This window comes from Emys orbicularis, chromosome 2 (genome assembly GCF_028017835.1).
Source record: "Emys orbicularis isolate rEmyOrb1 chromosome 2, rEmyOrb1.hap1, whole genome shotgun sequence".
NCBI lineage: Eukaryota > Metazoa > Chordata > Testudines > Emydidae > Emys > Emys orbicularis.
In genome coordinates this window covers 284,817,936-284,842,683 of record NC_088684.1, presented here as the reverse complement: position 1 = coordinate 284,842,683, position 24,748 = coordinate 284,817,936, and the positions used below count along the sequence as shown (strand labels likewise).

The following is a 24,748-nucleotide window of genomic DNA, read 5'->3' as shown; positions in this document are numbered from 1 at the left end:
GCTTGAAAATGATGGTCATAACTGAGAGATTTCCAAATATTTCTTATGAAGAAATGGTAACAGGCACTACTGTATGGAACAGTACGTGTAATCCACCCTACAGTCACCAATCTCCTGCAAGTAGACCCAATTGCTGGGTCCCACTTGCTTCCAAGCTACCTGTGTCTGGATTGAGTCTAGGCACAATTTCTTGCTCTTGTTAAGGATTTTTCAATTGTGCGGTTTAATTGGGTCTTTGCTCTTGGGACATTGGGTTCCCTTTTCAATTTATAAATATGGATTATATTTCTGTCCTGTTTGTATATACATCCAGATCATAGAATGGACACATATTTATACATCAAATTAAATAAATAAATGTGGCCTCTAAAACTAAGCACACATCAGCTGTCATGCACAAAAGCAGCATTTGTGCATAAAAACTAGTATTTGCATGCCCAAAATGGGTAATTAGAGGCGGGATTACCCAGTCTGTATGCACAAATATGAGTTTGCACTTTCAAATTTGGATTTTGCTCACACAAAAATTTATACACATGTTTTCAAGCCTGTTTTTAGTTGCCATTTTTGATACTATTGTGCTATATGAACTTGGTATATCTCACCTCAGTCAAAGCCATAATCTGCTTAATCTGGGCCGTTGGCACTCATCCCACATGAGAAGGCATCAGTTTTCAGACTAATCCACTTTAAAATAGATTATAATTATGTTTCATGAATACCGCAAGCTTTGTACGTCTCACTTGGTACTCAGTGAGGATGCCATCGATGATTGTGGCCCTGAAATGGTAATAGACTCCCTATGGAGCCTCATTGAAGTCACTTGTGGGTACACCTACAATGATCCAGCTGCAGGATTGGTACCTAGTCACAGTTTGGGTTCTGTTGTGTATTGCATACACCCCAAAGTTAGGGAGAGCTTGGATCCAGTATTTTGTTTATAAACACAGGGACATTTTTGGAAATTCAGATCCAGTTCTGAGTTTGGTTTTCAAACTACCCGCCCCCCCCCCAAATCAGAATATTTATTAGGTGACTTGGTGAGAGTGCTGATAAAGATAAGTGATTGTCAAGTAAACAAACTTTCTACAACAGCCATTTGTGTAATATTTATTGTGGAAAGGCTTTTTTCTGGGCTTCAGATTCATGATTCTATCTGAATAAAATCTATTTGAATAGAATCTCATCGTAATTTTTTCAGAACAGCTCCTTCATCATTTCATAGTGTAGAAATGAAAACTCTTTCCTGGAAACATAGAAAGACAGTGGAAAGGAATTAAATTTCTGGTCTACAAATCATAAACAATGACAATGAATAGTCGTCCCCCCTCCCCACCACTTCTTCAGTTCAACAGCATTTCAGTGTATCATGGCTACAGTTTCATAGTAACTGATACATTGTTATTAACAGAAATGATTTTTCAAAACACATCCCCCCACAAACTGATGCACCGACAAGTCTTGGAATACGTATCAAAGAGGTCTGCATTCAGAAACAGGTTGTGTTATACAGCTGTGTTACAAATCTTTTTTGCAGGCAACTTTGATGTGTAGGCCAATGAGCCCTAGCTTATATAGCACAGAGGGACTCACCATGTGTAATTTAACAGATATTTAGAGTTCCCGAAGTTTTGTTGCTAAACAAAATCTAAATGTTTGTAGGCTGAGCTGGCCAGGCTGGAGTAGAGGCCATGACAGATAATTCGGTAGGCGTGGGAGCCTGAACTAAGTATATCACTGCAGTACTGGTCATGGAGAAGGGAGGTCAGCGGGCTTATCTGCACTTGCTCCTATTTTCATGGCAGCCAGCACCTATTCATATGCCCTGGCACCACCAGCAGCAGGTGTCCTGTAGAAGTGGCCTTTTAAACCCCCCAGAGCCTGTCCAGGGGAATACAAACTTCCTGCGGCTAAAGGCCAGTTACTGTGGGCTAAGGTTTTTCCCGGTGAAAGGTACAGGCCACAGGCAGGAGAGAGGAGCAGACAATGAGCCCAGATAACTCGAGTAATAATTTGAGTGTTGCCCCTAACTCAAGTACCATCCACATAGAAAAAATATTAAACTGAGTGTCGTGGTGCTTTAACCCCAGTTAGCCTATACTCCCGGAGGGACCAGCCATAGCTGGAGTCAGCACAACTCATCAGCTGCTAACACGATCACTCTGTGCAGCAAAGGGCCATTGACTCAACATCAAAAATCCACTAGCTGAAGATCTGGTCCAATGAGTTAAATAGTTTGGCAAAAAAAAAAACCACCTTCCTCTCTCTCAGTTGCACATGTTTCATTCCGTTTACTCTTATGATCTCATCACATCATTAGTTCTCCACTGAGTCCTACAAGCTAGAAAGGACCTGAATTTCTAATTTAAAAAAATAAACAGGAACAAAACCACAAACAAAACCAATGTTCTGTGTGTTCTTTATACACCAGAAGGAAGCAAAAAAAAAAAAAAAAAGGGCATGGGTCCAATTTTATTTTTCCCTTTGCAGTTCACCCTTAACAAAGGTTGTCATATCTGCCATGGGTTTCAGAAATTAATGTAGGTAAGAAATAGTCATACAGCTGACATGGTGTTTATCATATTAAGCTATGGTGCCAAAATCAATAAATCTGTAAGAAGCTAGATCAGTTAGAAAAAGTTACATTAAATTAATTAGCTGGTATGCTCTAATGTTTGATGCCTAGCTATAGGCATCTATAGGCATCCACTATTGCTCTTAAATTATTTTGACAAATGATGGTCACTCTTCTTGGGATATAGTAGATAGTAAGTACTATCTGTATTTTTGTTTTATTAGAACAGGAGTGCTAGCAACAGGCCTGGAAAATTTCTGTATCTGAAATTTTAGTAAAATTGGTTGGGATGTTTGAATACCAGGAAAGTTTTTTTAAAATCCCATCCCTGTTTAAAGATGATCCTTGTGTCTATTTTTAAGTGTTCTGGTGCTGAAGAGACTGAAGTAGAAAGTTAAAATTTGCCAGGGAGATAGTCCTCTTTGAGGAGAAGTGTCTTTGCGTATTCCAGGCAAAATTGGTTTGATTTGACTGAGTAGTAAGTTTTATGATAGCCCCATTAACAACAGTCTGCCAATTTTACAAATAGACCCAAATGGATAACTGATATTTTTGACGTGGAGGCCAAATTGAAAAAGCAGGGAGAAAAAATTGTTTCAGGTAGACCCAAAATGGAAATTTTTTTAATTGTTCAGCAAAATTGAAAAGTTAAAAAAAAAATTAAAGTCAAATAAAATGTTTTGTTTCAATATTGAGGTTTTTAAAACATTTTAATTTTTTTTTCAATAAAATTGAAGTAAATTTTGAAATGAAACATCTTTCTGAAACAAAAAGTTTAAATGTTTCATTTCACAAAATGCCAAAACAAACCAATTCAACATTTCTGGGTTGGTTTTTTTTCTGATTGAAATAATTTGCCAAAATGGACCTGAATTCACAAATCATTTTGGTGGACCCAAATCTGCCTTTTTCAGCGAATAAATGATTTGCATAAAAATTTCACTCAGCTCTAGTTACAAAAGCCTGTGGACTTCAGTGCACATGCGTACATAACTAATGCAGTTTGTGTACTAATTGCTCAATTCAGTTCCTTTTGAAATCAATGGGAATTTTTCCTTTGGCTTCATTGGACGTTACACTGGGTCCTGAGCATTTTAAAATATAGTCCGCATTTGCACATTGAGATCAATTGTGTCTAACTTTAGCACATGAGCAGTTCTAAAAGGCTAACTTCAAGTGTGTCGTTTTTATTGTGCAAAGGAGGTGGAACTTGAATGGGGTGCTTTTACAATCAGATCCTTGATTCAGCAAGGGACTTAAGTGCATATTTAACTTTAACTACTTGATTAGTGGGACTGCTTCAGCAAGTGATTTAAGCATATACACTAACCCGCGCTCAAGTCCCTTGCTGAATCAGGGCCAGCATGAGAAAGGTCTCCATTGCAGTTCCACCCAATTCCTTGCACAGTAAAAATGGCCATCGACTGATACAAGACTCTGTAGGAGCTTGTGCATATGAAACCTTTATTCCATCAGCACAGACATTGTTTTACATAACTGAAAATGTTATGTGACTGAAAGGGAATGTAGGGTAATATGCCACAGCCTCCTCACCTTTGGGACAGCACTCTTTGTTTCAGACACAGAAAGGGCCTATGTACAAAGTATACAATCTGGCCTGCGGGATGCAGACCGAAAACTCAAACTCATGGGTAAAATCCTGGCCCCATTAAAGACCCAGTGACTTCAGTGATTTCATCCTATATTTTTAAAAGTTTGCTAGTAGAATCCTAATATGTGATACTGTAGTTTTGTCGCTCAGTGAAGGGAAGAGCATAGAGGCCCCTGGCTGTTTATAAACAGATTGTAATTGGTTGACTGAAGTTGTTCTGTTATCAGTTATAGTTCTAATTATATAGACCAAAACCTTTAACCAGCATTTCATGTCCATAAAGGAACCAGAAAAGAGGAACATTAAATAATTCTGTTAATAATAATCATTAAGCAGATAACTGGCTTCTTTTATTTGTTTCACTGATCTATGCAAATTATCCTTGTGAGGCCATTTTAATTATTTCCTGTTCAATTAAAATGGATGAAATATGATGAAAATCAGAGAAAACAGGTAATGTTTTCAAAAGCAGCTAAGTGACTTAGGAGCCTACGCACTATGTTCAAAAGTGACTTAGGCACCTATGTTCTATTGACTTTTAATGAGACTTAGCCAGGTCTACACTACCAACTTATGTCGGTATAACTATGTTGCTCAGGGGTGTGGAACTGCTACACTGCAAAATTGGCCATTGCTACACTGCAAAATTATGTTGACCTAACATATGTCGGCATACAGCCAGTGCAGTTACTAAATCGCTAAACCTGGGTCCTTGTGTTGGCGGTGCTCATACTCACCAGGAGCACTTGTATCGATTATATTGTCAGTGTGGGGCATTATGGGATTGCTCCTGAAAGTCAGTAACAGTCGATGTAAGCAACACAATGTCTACACTGACATCGTGTCAACCTAATTACATCCACCATGACTCTACGCCACTCAGTGGTGTTACTAAATTGACGTAGAATGGCACTTATATCAGCAGTAGCCAAATTTATGTAGTGACACTTTCACAGCTAGGTCAATGTAAGGCAGCTTATGCCGACCTAACTGTATAATGTAGACCAGGCCGTAATTATATTGACCTAACCTACAGTGTAGACAGTGCTAGGGTTTGCTATCTATTGTGGAGGACCTACACCAACAGGAGAAGCTCTCCCATCAGCCTACGTAGCATCTTCACTAAGCACTACAGCAGGACAGCTGCACTGCTGTAAGTACAGACAAGCTCTCAAGCTCCTAAGTGCCTAAGTCACTTCTCATAATATGATTTAGGCAATTTTAAAAATGTTACCTTATATTTCAGTTCTGTGAGGTAAATTTAAATTAGCCAGATACAGTGTTCTCTTTCCCCCACAGTCTAGGCTATCACCGCGAAATGGGAAGTAAATCTGACCTTTCATATTAAATTAGATTTGTGTTACTTTTGTAATTTTAGTGTTTCCTACTGTTACTCTTGAGACGTTATAGTGGGGTCAGCAGCCTTTGGCATGTGGCCCATCAGGGTAATCTGCTGGCGGGACGCGAGACGTTTTATTTACGTTGACCGTCCGCAGGCACAGCCCCTCTCCCCCCCCCCCGCAGCTCCCAGTGGCTGCGGTTCGCCATTCCCAGCCAATGAGAGCTGCGGGAAGCTGCAGGTTGCGGGGAAGTGCGTTATAGGCTTTGAGGATTACGTCAACACTGTGCTCAGTCCTGTGCAATATGCAAAAAATAAAGACAATCCATGTCCTCAAAGAGTTTATATTTTACCAGGTTGTTGGGGTAGGATTATTTGTCTATTAAAAAGCAGATTAATTATAGAATCATAGACTTTAAGCTCAGAAGGGACCATTATGATAATCTAATCTGACCTCCTGCACAACGCAGGCCACAGAATCTCAGCCACCCATTCCTGTATCAAACCCCTAACCTATGTCTGAGCTATTGAAGTCCTCAAATCGTGATTTAAAGACTTCAAGGTGCAGAGAATCCTCCAGCAAGTGATCTGTGCCCCACGCTGCAGAGAAAGGCGAAAAACCCCCAGGGCCTCTGCCAATCTGCCCCGGAGGAAAATTCCTTTTCAACCCCAAATATGGCAATCAGCTAAACCCTGAGCATGTGGGCAAGACTCACCAGCCAGACACCCAGGAAAGAATTCTCTGTAGTAACTCAGATCCTACCCCATCTAACATCCCATCATAGGCCATTGGGCATATGTACCGCTAATATTCAAAGATCAATTAATTGCCAAAATTAGGCTATTCCATTATAACATCCCCTCCATAAACTTATCAAGCTTAGTCTTGAAGCCAGATATGTCTTTTGCCCCCACTGCTCCCCTTGGAAGGCTGTTCCAGAACTTCACTCCTCTTGGTCATTCTTGGTCATTTAGATGGATGCTGGTGGGTTTTCTTCTGTGCTTTGATTCGTTTAAAGTATTCTCTTGTCACATAATTCAGTGTTATTTGACTATTACGTCACATTCTGCTTCTCACTTAGAGCTTGAGGAATCACAACAGCGATGTCCTCCATGCTGGAATCATTTTGCCGTTAAATTTCTCATTTGGGATTGCTCTCCATTGTGGTTGTTAATCAAGAAACATGTGAAGTTTGTGGTAATGGATCCATTTACTGACCTCACGATCACCCTTTGCATTGTGATGAATACTCTCTTCATGGCATTGGAGCATTACAAGATGACGAAGGAGTTTGATAACATGCTTTACATAGGCAATCTGGTAAGTGAATTTGAACCCAAAATTATATCTGGAGAGTTTATTTCTGCTCTTTCAAGTTCTGAAGGCTGAAAACTATTGGCGCTAGAGGTCTTAGGAAGAACCCATTTGGTGTGCTGTCAGCACAACCTTGTACATGTCATGCCAAGCAAGGATAGCTTGCTTTATTTGGTGGCCCTCCTGGCATTTGAAGAGAAATGAAGAAAGGATATGTGTCTACTGTCACTAAGCAAGCATACTCTGCTACTAATTAGTGGACAGTAAAGCGTCACTTCAGTGCTGAGACCAACAGATTTCCAGTGGGCAACTATTCTAGGAAGTGAAGGAAGAAGGATCTTAAAAAGTTTTTAAAAATCAATAATAAGGATGTATAGGAACATTCGTGATTTTTTTTAAGTTAAAGAATCCTATGGAAAAAATAAGCTAGTGCCCCAGTGGGGAAGTAGCCTTGAGTTATCACTTTTATAGTTATACTACATCCAAGATTTTCAAGTGTCTAACAGAGTAATAAAGTTTAAGGCCAGACAGGACCACCAAATCATCTAGTCCAATCTCCTGTATGTCATAGGGCACCAAGACCACCCGGCACCTACACACTAAACACAACAGGTTTTCTCAGTTTTGCGCTTCCCAGCTTGAGACATCTACAGCGCTCTGATTTAAGATCATGCTGAACACCCACCTTCTGGAAATCAAGCTCTTTTGAGGGCTCTCAAGTTTGGCACTCAGAAATTGAGGCACTCAGAATCACTAAACCTTTGAAACTGTTAGCCATATTCTAGAGAAAATACAGGCAGTATATTCTCCTACAGATTATCATCCAGAAAGAAGCACATACTGGGTTTAAGGTTATTTTCATTTTTGTAAAAAAAATGGTACTAATCAATTATTGAAATACTTGAGAAAGTATATATGTGTCCATTCACACTATTCCACCAACATGGACTCCTGGAGCTGACAGGTACAAATAGGCAGAAGCAACTGTTAGGCTTCTCAGAGTAGTCCTTTTCTCTTGGAATCTGCTGACCACCAGATACAGAATTTTCCCTCACTACTTCTCTCCATTCTGAAAACTGCACCAATTGGCTTCCTCCACCAGTGTCAACTACTCTCCTAGGCAGATGGACCAATCACCAGATCTTAAGCTGTTCAGTCTTGAGAGATTTCCCTTTGTAGCTATGGTCAGTGAGGGGCTTCTGTATTGCTCCAAGACCTATGTTATTGCTCTTCATGGATAGCACCAGCTATAAAAGGAGCTAAATAGCCCTCTAATTGGGCTGCATTGGCTCCCCTTAACAGCAGACCCATATTCAGGAATTTTGATGCCTCATCTTATTCCCCACATGGACAAAATGGAGGTCTCCCAGTTCCTGGGGCTTCTCAGCATGTGATCAGGTGGCAATTCTGCAGCTGCCCACTCTGACACCCCAGAGCAAAGATGCTCATGCTCCCTGCTCTGCACTTGGCCTATCATCTTTTCCCCTTGCCCAGTCTACAGGTCACTTTAGATTCCAGCAGCGCATGTGTGACTCCCCCACAATTCTGCCTGGCAGAGTTTGGATGACCTATGTGCAACCACTCTTAGTAGAGGAGAAAACAGAGACAAGAAACAAAGGAAGTTGAAAAGCAGTTGACCTTCTCTTGCTCCAAGTCTCTCAGTACTGCTGTGCTGGTGCCAATTCTCCTGTTTGTGGTAATGATGAAAAAATAAAACCAAGCAGGCATTCTTCTTGCAATGCTGTTTGCAATGGGCTTCAGTGAAAGGACAGTTCTTCAGATGAAATATCAGTGGCTCAAGACCATCCTTGGCCCTTCCTCCTCAGTTTTATTAAACCCAAACTTAAATGGGTTATTAGTAGAGCTAGGCACAGAAAGGTAATTCTGTCTCACCGAGGTTTTTAATATCTCAACATTTGGTTTTGTTTCGATTTGGGATGAAAACCCAACATTTCAAAATTCTCCACAAAAGGGAATGGAGCCTCAGCTCCAGGCTGGCTGGCTGGCTGGAGCTGTGAATATTGGAAGCTCTGGGGTTCCCAGCTTTGAGGCAGTTCACTTGGTGAGCTGCCCCGGAGCCATGGACCCTGGAAGCCCTAGAGCCCCGATGCCCTAAAGCCCTGGACTGGCAGTCCAACAGCTGGGATGCTGAGGAGCCAGGCGGGTGAGTTGACAGGAAACCTGGCAGGTTTTTGATGGAAGGTCTGCAGGAGCCCTGCCTGAGTTCTGTTGGAACATCGCTGAGATCAAACAGTCTCTTCAAAATGTTTCGATTTTGGCAAATCAGCAAATTCTGATAAAACAATGTTTCAACAGAATGTTTCCAACTGGCTCTAGTTATTAGCATGACTTTATGAAGAATCTCCGTCTGTCTCAAGTCTCCTCATTGCAAGTTCCTAAAGGAGCAAAATCAGTATTCTCTTCTTCCTAGCCAAACTCAAAAATGCTAGTAGTTCTCCACTGCTTTCTGATAGAGTTTTCCCTATAGCTATCCCTCCTTAGCAGGTAGGGTAGTATTAAATGGGGGGAAATAATAGGGAATAAAAGACCATTTGCTTTTTTTCTCTAAAGAAATCATGAAAGAAACAATAGAAAGAAAAGGAAACAAGTGTCCTTATCCTCTGAGAATAAGAAGGGAGAGTGCAACTCTTCATCTGGCACTTGTGAGAATCAGTCATTGAAGAGCTTCAGTTCTGATGATATTATTTGCATCATAAAATTATGCAACAAAGCTCTGGTTCTCTGACTCCCCAGGCTCATCATCTAAAGAAGATAATGTTTTTACCTGATATCAAGAAAAATAGCAGAATTATACTCACATCTCTGCATGCTTCATCTGACCAGGCTACCTGCAGTGATGCCAGTTCTTCAACACCAGACAGCAATATTTTCTATATTTTTCATCCTTCCAAAGAAATCAAGAGGTTATTGATCTAAATTAGATAGGTTAGCAACATCATTAATACTTACCATAATCGTATACCATAACCAATACCAGTTTATGGCTCCACTCCTGAAGACAATGTCCAAGTAATCCCCTATCTGGATGATTAGTTAGTGAAAGCAGTTTTTTGTACAATCACAGCTAGCACTGAACAAGGTTCCAGTGATTCTGTGATACATTGCTGTTTGGAATTCATAACTAATACACAGAAGAGTCACTTCAGCCTTTACAGATTCTGATTCCCTCAGAAGCTCTGATGTCTTATTAGCCCTAGAGTTTCCATCTCAAAAGATTATTGATTAAAAAGAAATTGTTCCTCCTGAGTCATCCCTCAGAAAGACAATTGCATGATGTGCTCAGCATGATATCATCAGTTTTTGAGTCAGGATCTGGGTACAACTTCACAAACATTGACTATGGTGTTTAATATCCCCATGGGATTTTCAGTCACTGGAATACTAAGTATCTCTAACCACAGTGACTCAGAAATTGTTAACTTGTTGGAAATCAGAGGTGAGTCTGTCTGGTGCAGTACCACTGCTGGAGACCAGTTGGGCTGAAGTAATTTAGCATGTTGGTCTTTTAAGAAGGATGGTCCATCCAAAATGTTTTGACCAGAGAAATTTTATCTTCCTGATCAGAAAGAGAAAGGCATTTTAGATATGGAAACATATAAAATTGCTATATGAAAGTCTGTCTACCTGTTCATTCGTTCCCCAAGCATTATTTATAGAGTAAATGTTGCAGCTTCCTCAAATGCAGGTTTGGCCATTTGTTCCTTAGCATTGCCATTTTATAATTCTATATGATCCTCCCTTATCTCATTTGGTTTTCCTAATTGTTACTTAGAGCCCATTAATCTGTCTTGCTGGAGCACTATTGCAGAAACCTAGTTTATAGGTTAGACAGAATTTCCTCTTGTGTGAACATTACTGGTAGACTTAAGTCCATAACATATACATATCTTCTGATCTCCAGTGTGCATTGACATAGGCTGTTGTATCATGGAAAATCAGCTGCTGTAATATGCAAATACAGTAGATGATTTTTCAAGACACACAGCTGTGTGCACCTTTCACCAGAGGGTTAGACTCAAAATAAAACAGTATGTGAAAAACTGTGTGTCTACATACTACCTTCTCTTTTAAGCCAATTATTTACAACTTTGTACTTATGTATTTAAATCAGTTTTTTTGAAGAGATTTTTAAAAGCACTAGATTTAGCATTTTCACACAGTTTGTGAGTATGGGTTCAAATAAGATACCTCCTTTAAAATCTGGTTTGCCATCAACAAACAGATTCCCCTCCATAAGTATGTGTATGTTTTACAGAAAAATGTTCAGATTAAAAAAATTTCACTGTGTAATATTTGAACTAGGTTATAAATAAACAAAGTGTTCTCAAGGCACTTTCAAAAGCAAATTGCCGTGTCTATTTTTAAAAGAATAATAAGACTCAAATTAGAGTTCCTAATCACCATCACTGCCAGCAGTAATCTGAAAGTGCGAGGACTACCCTGCATGGGATTGGTGCAATAACAGAAACAAAAGGCTAACTCTACAGGTATGCTGGAAACCAAAAGTACCTCTTTAACTGTGTCATGAAATCACTCTCACCTCCCCACTGAAATTGACGGACTTAAGCTTTTTAAAAAGCACCTTTATTCTCTCACCTTATTATTGATATCTATTTGTATGATAGAGGGAGATGAAAATTAGTGTCTTAATTCAAAGGTATAGCTCATTCCCTGTTGTTGTTTGTTGACAGCAATACTAATATTGTAAAAGGATCAGACAAGCCCAGAATACTGATAATACTGACAATAAGTACTGACAGTACGTTAGAGATGAAAGAAGAAAGGTTTGCTGGTAAAATGTTGTTGTCTCTGTATTTTAATTCAACATATCGGTAGGAAATCATTCATGACAGGAGATGTGTTTACAGACTGATCTCACTTCCTCTTTCCTTTCCACAGGTCTTCACTGGGATTTTTACAGCAGAAATGATCTTCAAAATAATTGCCTTAGATCCCTACTACTATTTTCAGCAGGGCTGGAATATTTTTGACAGTATAATTGTTATCCTAAGCCTAATGGAACTGGGTTTATCCAGCATGGGAAATCTGTCTGTTTTACGCTCATTCAGATTGGTAATGTTTCCTTATTCTCTTTTGCAAAACATAACCCCTTTCAAGAATTTATTAGATTCTCTTAAAATTACATTCATTGAAAAGGAAATACAATTTTACAAATTAGTGAATGCCTGCAGTGACACTAATTATAGACTATGGGCCAAATGGAATTACTCCAGATTTACAACAGAGTAAATGAGAACAGAATTTGACTCTGTTTAGCTGTGTCAGTTACTTGCAACACATTTAAACTGAGTTTGCATAGAACTTAATAGAAAAGTCGGTAGATAATTAATGAACTGTGAAGCTCAAGAACGGGTCGGCAACTTCTGGCACGCAGCTCGCCAGGGTAAGCACCCTGGTGGGCCGGGCCAGTTTGTTTACCTGCCGCGTCCGAAGGTTCGGCCGATCGCGGCTCCCACTGGCCACGGTTCGCCGCTCCAGGCCAATGGGGACTGCGGGAAGAGGCGCGGGCCAAGTGATGTGCTGGCCGCGGCTTCCCGCCGCTCCCATTGGCCTGGAGCAGCGAATCGCGGCCAGTGGGAGCCGCGATCGGCCGAACCTGTGGACGTGGCAGGTAAACAAACTGGCCTGGCCCGCCAGGGTGCTTATCCTGGCAAGCTGTATGCCAGAGGTTGCCGACCCCTGCTCAAGAACTAGTAACATGTCACTTTACAGGTTTTTATTCCTTAAATACATAATAAACATGCCACTGTATTTTTAAATGTAGTCAAAAGTGGATAGCTCTGCATTAACTGCAAACTGATTTTTTTCCCCAGAACCTATCACCAAAATACAGAACCTGTCTTGCAGTGAAAATCCTTCACTGTCAATCCCTTTAAATGTGCAGAGGGGTGACACTCCATTAATGGGAGAATCTGTTGATGCATTGGAACAGAAAAGTAGTTTTCTTGCCAGCCTGACACTTGCGTCGCATTCATGTACCAAGATGGCCATGCTAATCATTCTGCCCATTATGTTGCTTCACAAGTTTTGCAAGACCATGAAAAGAGACTTTTCTTTTCAAGAAGACTTAACTGCCCTAACTTTACCATCTATAAATATTTGCTCCCTGAAAATTGCAAAAGTATGGCCTGATGTTGCCAGTGGCTGAATGCCTCCCGCAAACCCTCTTCAGTAGGGATTAAATTAACCCCTGTGCAGAGAGCCAGTATAAGACCTAAAAAGCAACAGAGGGTCCTGTGGCACCTTTAAAACTAACAGAAGTATTGGAGCATAAGCTTTCGTGGGTGAATGCCCACTTCATCAGACGCAAGTATAAGACCTAGGCATCATTAAGTCCTCAAAATAGGTCTTAAGTGGGATTTAGATGATTTATAGGCCTTATGGTCCTAGAGTTGCCAATTTTGGTTGGATGTATTCCTGGAGATTTCATCACATGACATAATTTTTAATTAAAGATTAGTCTTTAATTCCTGGAGACTCCAGGCCAATACTGGAGGGTTGGCAACCCTATATGGTCCTCTGCACAGAGGCGAATCTCTGGGATTGATAGGTAGCAGCATCTTGCTAAGGCCTACTCAGGAACACACAGGAGAGCACCTCCCTTTGTGGGACTGGGCCCTTAAAAGTCCAGGCAGCTTGTTTAAAGTTATCTTTTTTGAGACACAGGAACACAAAAGGCAATGTTAAGGACTGAGGCTATGTTCTCTCTCCCTGCTTTCACAACCCTCTGCCCCTAACATTCAGTGGCAAGGAATTGGTAACATAGGACAGTGGTTCTCAACCAGAGGTACCTGTACCCCGAGGGGTACGCAGGGGTCTTCCAGGGGGTACATCAGCTTATCTAGATATTTGCCTAGTTTTACAACAGGCAATATAAAAAGCACTAGCAAAGTCAGTACAAACTAAAATTTTATACGATTTGTTTATACTGCTCTATATACTGTACACTGAAATGTAAGAACAATATTTATATTCCAATTGATTTATTTTATAGTTATACAGTAGGAATGAGAAAGTCAGCAATTTTTCAGCAGTAGTGTGCTGTAACCCTTTTGTATTTTTATGTCTGATGTTGTAAGCAAATAGTTTTTAAGTGAGGTGAGACTTGGAGTACACAAGACAAATCCGACTCCTGAAAGGGGTACAGTAGTCTGGAAAGGTGGACACACCCATCTAATCCTAATGCTGCATAGCATATTTTCTGAAAAAAATCATTGCCTGTCATATGAGAAGCACAAATTGTACTGTAATAAGTATGGCTATCGTGAGTCTAACAAAACTGCTGCTAAAATCCCTCTGTACTGCACATTGTTTCCTGTATTAAAAATATTTAATATTTTTACCCACTTTTTAACAATTCAGTACCAGGAATGTCTGTTGTTCTATTAACTGATACTGTTTTATGTTTTGTTCACAGCTGAGAGTCTTCAAATTGGCAAAGTCCTGGCCAACCTTAAATACTCTCATTAAAATCATTGGTAACTCAGTGGGTGCCCTGGGTAACCTCACCCTGGTTCTGGCGATCATAGTCTTTATTTTCGCTGTGGTAGGAATGCAGCTTTTTGGAAAAGACTACTTAATAAAAGTCAGCAAGATAAGCCCTAATAACAATTTGCCCCGCTGGCACATGAACGATTTCTTCCATTCATTCCTTATTATATTCCGAATTCTCTGTGGAGAATGGATTGAAACCATGTGGGATTGTATGGAAGTAGCTGGACAACCATTGTGCCTTCTCGTCTTCTTGCTGGTCATGGTGATAGGAAACCTAGTGGTGAGTTTTCATGATTGTTTTTTCCTATTTCTATTGTTTGTATGCAAATGTACTCCCTTTTCTCTCAAGAAGTTACAGATCTCCCATGATGCACAGGTATTTCATATCTGTTACTTTCTGGAAAATAGTCTACTTTCTTTTTCACCCAAAGAACTCTTTTTCATATCTCAAGGACAAAAACTGCAGAATTGCTTTACTGATTTTGAAAAAAATTAGGCATTAATTCTCAGAGGAACATAAAGGTTTTCAGTAGAAAAAAGGAACTTGAATTGATGATAATGATTCCTTTTACTTAAGTTCCACTAAAGGCTTGTGTGTTTTACTCAGATGTAAGTGATTCATGGGCCATGTGCTGTATACAAGAGTGAATTCAATTTAACTGTCTCCATACCAGAAGCTATTTTTAGTTCAGTTCATTTTTAGACAAGAACATACAAACCTTGCAGCTAATATTGTGTCTTTGCACTGTCTTTGAATGTGTGTAGCCTGCTTGGTCTATGGAGTTTAGGTTATGTTTACTGTAAAGTCACTTCCTTGTTTGTTTTCTAGTAGAATATCCCATAAGTAAAGAATGAGTTACATAAGCTCTGAACCTATTAAGGCTCAATCTTATGTCCCTGTTGTCATTTTATGGAACACTTTGCTGGCTTGCAGTCATTGTGGAAATGTTTTGCTTATTCAGCTTACAGAGTGTGACATTATGGATCTGATGGGTTTGGTGTTGATACAGTAAGCTGTTTAACAGTGGATTTTGTCCCTGTTTGCTTTACATTATTCTTTTCAGAACTCAGCATTTTGGTTTGAAGCTCTTAGTATAGGATATCATGACTATGGGGAAAGGAATTGAAGGAAGCAGAGCGAGGCATTTATATTTGAAAGCTAAACTAAATTAAAAAGATCAGATTTATATTGAAAATATTTGATAGAGATTGCAAATTATCTTTTATGGCTGTTGACTGCAAAACAATGTAAATATTAAAATCTGGTTTTACAAAAGGTAATGAAATAGTTTTTTAAAATGTGCACTTTTTACAGATTTTCCTTTGAAGCTACATTTGGCCTGAAGAATTAGGACACAGTGAATTTTTTTTCTGCATATCGAATAGGCTTCTTTCTTGAGGGTTGGCAGAGGACCTGGGAAATTAACCTTCCCCCGCCTTTCATCCAAACAATTGTTTTATTCTTATTTAAACAATGGACTCAACTGTGTTAAAGAAAACTGAAAATCATATCTAATAAATATGAGAGATAATAAGTTAATAAACCAGATCATTCACTGTTACTTTCAGAGAGAGAGTGGTCAAGTCCATTTTTCCCTAGGTATTAACGCTCATCGTGTATCCTTAGCCTGCCTGCGTGAGGATCAGGAAATATAAATCAGATTCAGATGAGATTACACTAACATGGTATATATTTAAGCCTGAGTGCTTATCAGCAAACCTTTCCAAATGGAAAAACAGATACTGATAGAGTACATCAGCATGGATAATTCTGAAGTCACCAGCCTATCGAAAATACAAATGCTAACATTATCGTTTTCAGGAAACAATTTTGTAGGCATGCGGCGACTGCTAAATAATTTGGAAGTGATTTATTGTAGCTTAATTCGTTCATAAGAGGTAGGAGAAAGGGTGAAAATGTTTGGGTTTATTTTTAACCTAACAGGAGAAGGGGAAAGTAAATAGGATGACAAATTCTGAATCATGAGAGTTATGTAAACGAACCACATTACACACAGATTTCACAATTTTGGTCTTAATTATCAGATAGCAGATTATGGGTTCTGTTCTTACTGAAATCAGTCAAAAAATTCCTATTGCCTTCAAGTGAGTATTGGGTAGGACCCAGAATCTTTTACTCACCTGCTAAATAGAATTAAAGTCACAAAGTGTGTTTAGAATATGATTAGCTTAAATGAATCCTTCATCCTTCAGTGGGAGAAGGCTCCAGTCCTGTGTGCACTAATATATATAGGAGATTTCTTTCTATAAATAATTCTAAGGCACTGGCATCTTTTGTCAACAAGGTTTTCGACTCATTTTGCTCCTAGTTTCTTATCTAGGTTGCAGAGCTCAGGTCTGCAAAGAAAAATATTTTCATGTTGGATTGCACCTCCGTTGGACTCAGAACTCTTTCCTAGACTCTGAGAGCATGAAGGAATGCATACCATTTCTGCATATATAGTGGGTCTTCATGCATATCAAGATTAAGTATATGTGAAATAAATGGATAGGTACTTAGAATAGTGTCCACAGCGTCTGTCCCTGCTCCATCTCTAAGTATTCCCATAATGTGGAGCATATTTACTTTTTAAACTCCTCCAGTCCTCCTTTTACCAATGAACTGGATTGGCCTTCCATGAAGCTAAATATGTACAGGTGATTCAGAGGCATAAATGTTATGATTACATGACATTTGGCTTCTTGAATCTGGCTTGTATATACTGTTGTGCCTCACTAGCATAAATTCTGATGTACCCTAAAGGGGACACATGGTAGCATGATAACCTCATGCTATGTAACAGTTTAGCTGTTGGTTGGCCAGAATTTTAGTAATTCCTAAATCTTCAGTAAAAAGAATGAGGTGTACTTGTGGCATCTTAGAGGCTAACAAATGTATTTGGGCATAAGCTTTCGTGGGCTAAAACCCACTTCACTGGATGCACGCAGTGGAAAATACAGTAGGAATATATATATATACACAGAGAACATGAAAAAATGGGTGTTGCCATACCAACTATAACGAGACTAATCAATTAAGGTGGGCTATTATCAGCTGGAGAAAAAAAACTTTTGTAGTGATAATCAGGATGGCCCATTTCCAACAGTTGACAAGAAGGTGTGAGTAACAGCAGGGGGGGAAATTAGCATGGGGAAATAGTTTTACTTTGTGTAATGACCCATCCAATTCCAGTCTTTATTCAAGCCTATTTTAATGGTGTCCAGTTTGCAAATTAATTCCAATTCAGCTGATACAGACTAACACGGCTACCACTCTAAATCTTCAGTGTAAATCCGTACTCCCTGAAAAGTGTATTGGTGTATTATGGTGTAAATATGGAATTCTGCTTATTGCTAGTCAGTTGACATTGGAGTTATCTTTATAACATTGAACCCTAGATCATAGCCATGAAATTATGCACTGTGTAACTGTTTTTAGCACCATTATACCATGATGCTGTCATCACATTGCATCTCAAGTGTCACTGATGTTGCTCTGGAGGGTATTACAAAATCAGAGGAAGAATGTAATAGGCTCTCCCACACTTATAGGAAACAGCTTCTGAAATCTCTAACTGCATAATTATGTTTACAGTAAAATCTTACAAATGAGTTAGCATATTTCAGATAGAAATTTAGGTCATTGAGGTTAATAAGGCAAACTACAGACAAGTTATTAAAAAAGGATATAGTCAGTTCTGTAATGAGGTGCTGTCTCATTCCCAGCTGCTGTTAGTGAAATCTACTTGTGCCTCATCATGTCATGTGGGCTGATGCTAAGGACCTACATGTGATGCCACTTGCCTCTCAGAGGAGAATTTTGTAAGATGAATTTGAAAATGTTAGAATACTAGCACTATACTTTAATATGATTGACAAAGCAATGCCAGAAGCAGCAACCTTGCAAAACTGCTTGTTTGCGCGCATACACTCCCACACTTCTCCTTTAAAAGCTTTTGCTAAGTATTTTCCCTTTTACTCTGAAGATGTATACCAATGTGACATCCTCTAATGAGAGGCCACCAAGTTATGCCTGCCCCCTCCCCTTCCAAGCGCCTCCGGGACATCATCTTCTTCAGCACCACAAGCCTCTGCCAGATTTCACTGCTGCCTTTACCCACTTTCCTCTTTCTGGGGTTATAAACATCTCAGGATGCATTGTGTTTAATTAGGGAAAACAAAGGAAGTAATCAAGCAGTTGGCCAGCAGAACATGTCTTAAAGATACAGGGGAAACAGGCTTACCCTGCCAGACCTCTAGGGTTTCCTTAGTTACTTCATTGTACTTTATGGAGCATCTTAGGCCACAGAATGTAGAAAGTAGCAATGGGACCTGCAGGAGTGGGACATAATTAAAAGAACAGGGGCATGAGGCTGATACACACAAGAACCACCAGGTGGAAAGCTACAGTATTAGAGGCCAGTTATTTAGGTTTTAACATTTGTGACAATTTTACCTCAAGTTGGCTTAGGACAATTTTGTTTAAAAACAAACTCTAACTGCAATGATAAGGTAAGTGCCTGGCAGCGGAGCTGCCCCACATGGCTTAGATGAGATTTGAATTGGCCTGCTTTAGTGGAACCCAGTGGAAACTTTTCTGTTAAAAAAAAAGCTAGATGTGCCTGGAGCCTGTTTTCCCCCACACTGTTTTCATTTCTCACAAGCCTTTAATGCATATTCTTTCTGCCTTAACATCACATGATACATGATTGTGACACACTTAGAAATCTGCAAATGTCAGCATTCTTGAAACAGAAAACTCGTCCGTCTCTGTTTTCAGGTTATAACTCTTATCATGCAGGATAGAGAATCTAATTAGAAGGTTTCTTGAAATGGAATTCTGGGAGGATGATAGTAAATTCAGGTTAAATGAAAACTGTAGTCTGAAATTGGTTTTATGCCAGCATATGTCAAACCTGGTTCACCACTGTGTTACTCTACTTTTGTTCCATTAATAAAATAGTGTAAATTTGTCTTCAGTAGAATTTGCAGCGGTGTGAGTAGAGAATCAGGGCCAGTTACAGAAGATATGATGATCCAAGCATGACATTTCAGCCCCTCTCCCCACATTCCATCACAACAGACATCAGTGAAGGAGCACTTGCTGACAGTCCCTTGATTTGTATATCCTGAGGCAGGATGGAATAAGGCTTTGTTCTTGATGGAGTAAGGCTTTAGACTCTACAACTCACTTCCCCCATTGGTCTGACAGAGCCTGACTTCATTGACATTAGGTGTACATTTCCACAGACTGGTCCTGTAGTTCAGGCAGACCACGCAATTGTCTATGGTGGCAGAAGAAATACAGAACCCAGACATGGAAAAGTAACCATACCCTCTTCCTGCAGCAGATGCCTCTCCCTGGGTGCAAGAACCCTCTCTATGGCATCTCCTTTCCCTTCCCCTGCTGCCTATCCCACTCCCCCCACCCACCTTGCAGCTGTGACTCCCCCTGCCTCTCACCCCAAGCAGAGGCTTAGGCAGATTCCCTATCGCCTGGCTGATTAGGACCCAACAGACCCTGCCTGGTCTGAGACTAGACCAGATGAGGCATACTAAGCCCTGATTAGTCCCCATCTCCTGGAACAGTAACAGTACCTTTCCCTTCAGGGAGCAGGGTGTGGAGGAGACCAGTGAGAAGTACCCCCTCTCCTGTAGAGAAAATGGAAGAATCTGAAAGAAACTCCCTTTCCCAAGTGACGGAGAGTCTCGTAGGTTAGCCAGTGAGAGGGGACTTGCGTATAGAGGGGGATTGTGTGTAGAACACAGATAGTTGTGTGTGGGGCCAGCAAGTGTGTGTGAGAGACAGGGAGTGAATGGGGAGGGGAAGAGACTGCGATTGGGAGCGGGGGTGTCTGAGAGGCAGGGAGTGAGTGGGGAGAGGTTGCGATTGGGAGCAGGGCTGTCTGAGAGGCAGGGAGTGAGTGGGGAGGGGCTGTGATTGGGAGCGGGGGTGTCTGAGAGGGAGGGAGGGAGTGGGGAGGGGCTGCGATTGGGAGCGGGGGTGTCTGAGAGGCAGGGAATGAGTGGGGAGAGGCTGCGATTGGGAGTGGGGGTCTGACAGAAGCAAGGAGTGAGTGGGAGAGGCTGTGATTGGGAGTAGCACTGTGTGAGAGGCAGTAAGTGAGTGGGGAGGGGGAGAGGCTACAATTGGAAGTGGGGTGATGAAAGATGCAGGGGATGAGTGTGGGGGGAGAGGCTGGGATTGGAAGTGGGGGCTGAGGGGTAGTGAGTGAGTGGGGAGAGGGGAGAGGCGAGAGGCTGTGATTGTGAGTGGGGGTTTGTGAGAGGGATGGAGTAATTGGGGAGGGGAGAGGCTGTGATTGGGAGTAGCGCTGTGTGAGAGGCAGTAAGTGAGTGGGGAGGGGGAGAGGCTACAATTGGAAGTGGGGTGATGAAAGATGCAGGGGATGGGGGGGAGAGGTAGTGAGGGAGTGGGGAGAGGCTGAGATTTTGAGTGGGGGTTTGTGAGAGGGATGGAGTAATTGGGGAGGGGAGAGGCTGTGATTGGGAGCAGGGGTTTCTGAGAGAGGCAGGGAGTGAGTGGAGAGGGGGAGAGGCTGTGATGGAGTTTGGGGGGTGTGAGATAGGCAGGGAGTGAATGGGGAGAGGCTGCAATTGGTGTGGGGGGTAGTACCGAGCATGGGGGGGGACGCTGGGCTTGGGGCGCTGTTTTTGTTGTTAGCGACAAAAGGGAAAATAGAATCTTTGAAGTAACGTCTTTCAGGTGTTCCATATGTGGATTCATTTTTCACTAACCTCCTAGAATGTTCTGGACTTTTGTAGAATCTCACGGAACCTTCCTGAGAACTACATTTTCCTCCAACCTCCTAGAATGTTGTCAGCCACGCCCTTGTGGGTATTTAAGGGGTGGAGCATCACCAGTTAGACAGTGAGATACAAGATTGAACTGAAGTTAAGTGAGAGCCCTGCTGTGATATTGTGAACCTTGTTTTTTTGTGTAATTGTGCAAGTGTACTTGTGTTTTAGGACTTGAGTGTAAGTAGTGACTAATGAAGGACATATTTAATGAGATGCCAGAGATATCTATCGAACCCCTATCTATGCAACAATATAAAAGAAATACTGTTACTTCTTTTGCCATGCTTAACACATACTGTTTGATGACTTTCACAAGTGGTGAGCGAAGCTTTTCGAAACTCAGACTCATTAAAACATATCTTCGATCGACGATGGCCGATGAGAGACTGACGTTGCTTGCTATTTTATCACTTGAAAATGCCATTGGCCAGTCTTTGGAGCTCTCTGATACTGTGCTTCAGTTCGCGAGGGCAAAGGCGAAAAAGCACCGTTTTGAACTAAAGAACTAGGGTTAACATTTTAAGACTGTCACATACTGTAACACAATTTAATACTGGTCCACCCAGTGTTGGTGCACAGTTCAATTTCTTGATGTTAGTACGTTTCAGTTATTCTTAAAGTTAAAAAGTTTCTATAAGCTTGGAGGAAATGAATTTTTTTTTAATTTGCTTATATATGGCATGAATAAATACAGATTTACAGATCCTAGCGTGCAAATTTATCGTCTTATATGACAGGGATAAATCATGCATGTAAATCGTGCATCAAAGTCATGAAATGGAAACAAATGCAATAAAAAATAAGGTATTCAGAAGTTTAACAAATGGAGGGGGAGGTTCGAAGAAGCTCCTCGCCTGTGGCGTCATTTGGTCTAGGACTGTGAGAGAGGCAGTGAGTGTAAGCGATGGGCAAGGCTGGGGTAGTGAGGAAAGAACGGTAGTAGGGCATGGTTGATGGCAAGAGCATGACAGAGAACGGAGTGATGGAAAAGGGAAAGAAGGAAGAACACACACAGAGTAAGTTTAAAGAAGTTAGTGTTGAACGGACTTCTCAGTGCCAGTTAGTTAACTAAAAGACACATGGTACCATGGGATGGGACCAAGAGATAGACTGGGCAGGGTGAGAGGGAAGGCAGTGAGTGAGTGTACTGCAGTTCCTATCAGGCAGCCAAGTGCCTCAGCCTGGCCCTGCATTGCAAGGCCTTTCTGTTTGCTCAGGCAAAATTTCATCTGCTATGAGTTTGTGAGGGGAGTTTGACTAAGCTGTCTTTTTCCTGGTTTTAATTTGTTCTGAGATGCACTATTATATACTATGTGAATAAGAGCAACTGAGCTGAGCCACAAGAGACCTACTTATTTACACTGCTTCTGATTTAGAAGCTTATTTTTTCAAAGCAAAGCCAAGAATCCCACTGACTTTAAGGGAAGTTGTATCAGGCCTTAAAAGGGACTATAGGGACTCTATCCCTGCCTTTCATTTCCCAATGCTCCTTTCCTTATCCTCTGCCTACCCTACACACCTTGCTGCTCCATTTTTCTCCTTCTCCAATTTTTCTCTTCATGCTGTTTTTCTCACTGATCCATACACCTGGAATGACATTTCCCTTTCAGTCCACCATGCGTCCTCACTCCCCACTTCCAAAACCCACTTCCTTCCCCTTGCTTTCCAGTGTTGTCCTTTGCACCTTCTCTCACCTACCTCATTCCTCATTTAATAAATATCAGAATTTATACAGGAAGGATCATAGATAATACATAGGCTAAGAAGGATTAGATTCTTATCAGTAAATGTCAATAGACATCTATCTCACTGGACACACACAAACGGAAAAAAATATTTTCATCCATAATAATTGAAATTTACATATAGGCAAAGTAAGAAAAATGCTGCTGGAGAACTTATTAGAGTTTGATTTAAGGATATTTACTTTGTGATATTGACAATTTATGTTTTAACAGTAAAACTTTTAACTTTTTGAATCTGTCTCTTCTGCCATTAAATAGTTGTTATGACAGGCCCTTCTCTAACATCCTCCCCCCACTAATTTCCTGAAACTGTGAAAATTTAAATTGATACAAATTTTAAAAATCTTAAAAATAAACACCAATATTATCTGTCAAAATTATATTTTAAAATCTTGAATTCTGCCAAGCCTAACTATATATAACCCCTTTTCCTTTCCTTATCACTTATCTGCACTCTTGAAGTTCGTCTGGCATAAACTGGGCAAGGAACAGGCCCTGTAAAGCTGCTTCTATAGTTGTAATGCTCCATGAATATTTGAGAAGAATAACAAAGCAAATCCAGAATGGCAGCCAGGATTTTGTGGCTTCCTCAGTCTCTCCGTACGCCTGCAGTTTGTCCCACAGGTCCACTTTTAAAGAGAGGACACTGTAGCTTATCTATCGAGTGCCTGCACTAGCCCTACAAAAATCCTGGCTACATAGACATTTTTATAAAATGTACATTAATGTTAGGTTAGTCAAAATATGGGCCTTTTCATAATCAGAACCCTGTGTATATCACAACATCACTGTAATTTTAAAAAATATTTTTAAAAGGAAAATGTCTACAGCAAAGTCTTTAATATAAAAATTTACCTTCGCTAGTCCATGTCAAAGACTGAGTGAATTTTACAAATAAGGTTAGTCAAGTTAACTAAATTTAGTTGTAAAATTCATTCCATCCTTGAAACTGACTAGCGTTACTTGTAAAATTCATTCCGTGCACACTTTGCCATTTACACGGTGGTGAATTTTCTTAATTTTTTTTAAAAAACCTACAATTTACACAGGGCCCTAATCATAGCCCCTAGTAGTCATATCTGAATCTCCCCCTTTCCACAAGGAAGCAGGGATCAGCCACCATTGCCGCAGCATCTCCCTTGCTTCAAACCTCGCAGGTAGGGAGTGAGCAGGCCAGGTAATAGGGTGCAGGACTGAGTGGGGAAGTATGTCATTTCCTAACACCCTATTGGTCCTGCAGATATTTCCTTCTGTAGCCCCCCATTGTGATGCTGAGAACACCCCTTCAAAGGGTGTCCCAAGGACAGCCACGAGTCCTGCCAGCGTGGATCCAATAGAAGGGAAGGAGGGGAAGGGCAACATGGACACAGAGCCAGTATGAAGGCAAAACTAGCATGGGGCCCTGGCCTCCCAATTATCTAGGGGAGATCCACTGGGTTTGCTGGCCGGAACGATGGCCTGTTTGCAAGGGGCAAAGGAATGTGAGTGCAGAACTTTACAGCCAGTTGGAAAATGGGAAGAAAAGTCTGAGAAAAAACTCATGGTGACTTCCTACCCTGAATCCCCTCCCATGGGTGTCTACCTGAGAGGGGACCATCAAGCCCTATGTAGGTACCTAGTAGCCAGTAATTATGCATTTCATCAAGTGGTTATGTACTTGAAGAAAATGTCCAAATTGTTTATTTATCTAATCACATATATTCAGGGTTGTTTTTCCTCTCTCTTTTTCAAGTACTTAACAACAAAGCAAAGGGATCTGCTGCTAACGAAAGCATTAGGGATGTGATAAATATTTTATTTTGAT

The 24,748-nt window shown here is 40.7% G+C and overlaps 1 protein-coding gene across 6 annotated transcripts in view; it reads left to right on the top strand.

The window, feature by feature from the left end:
* The window catches only part of LOC135873573 (sodium channel protein type 5 subunit alpha-like), a 262,049-nt gene that overhangs the window by 103,396 nt on the left and 133,905 nt on the right, over nucleotides 1-24,748 (top strand). For all 6 annotated transcript variants that reach the window (XM_065398188.1, XM_065398186.1, XM_065398185.1 and 3 more), the window contains 3 exons: nucleotides 6,609-6,847; nucleotides 11,762-11,935; nucleotides 14,301-14,657. In XM_065398188.1, coding sequence (XP_065254260.1) covers nucleotides 6,609-6,847; nucleotides 11,762-11,935; nucleotides 14,301-14,657 — 770 coding nt within the window. The remainder of the gene's footprint in view (nucleotides 1-6,608; nucleotides 6,848-11,761; nucleotides 11,936-14,300; nucleotides 14,658-24,748) is intronic.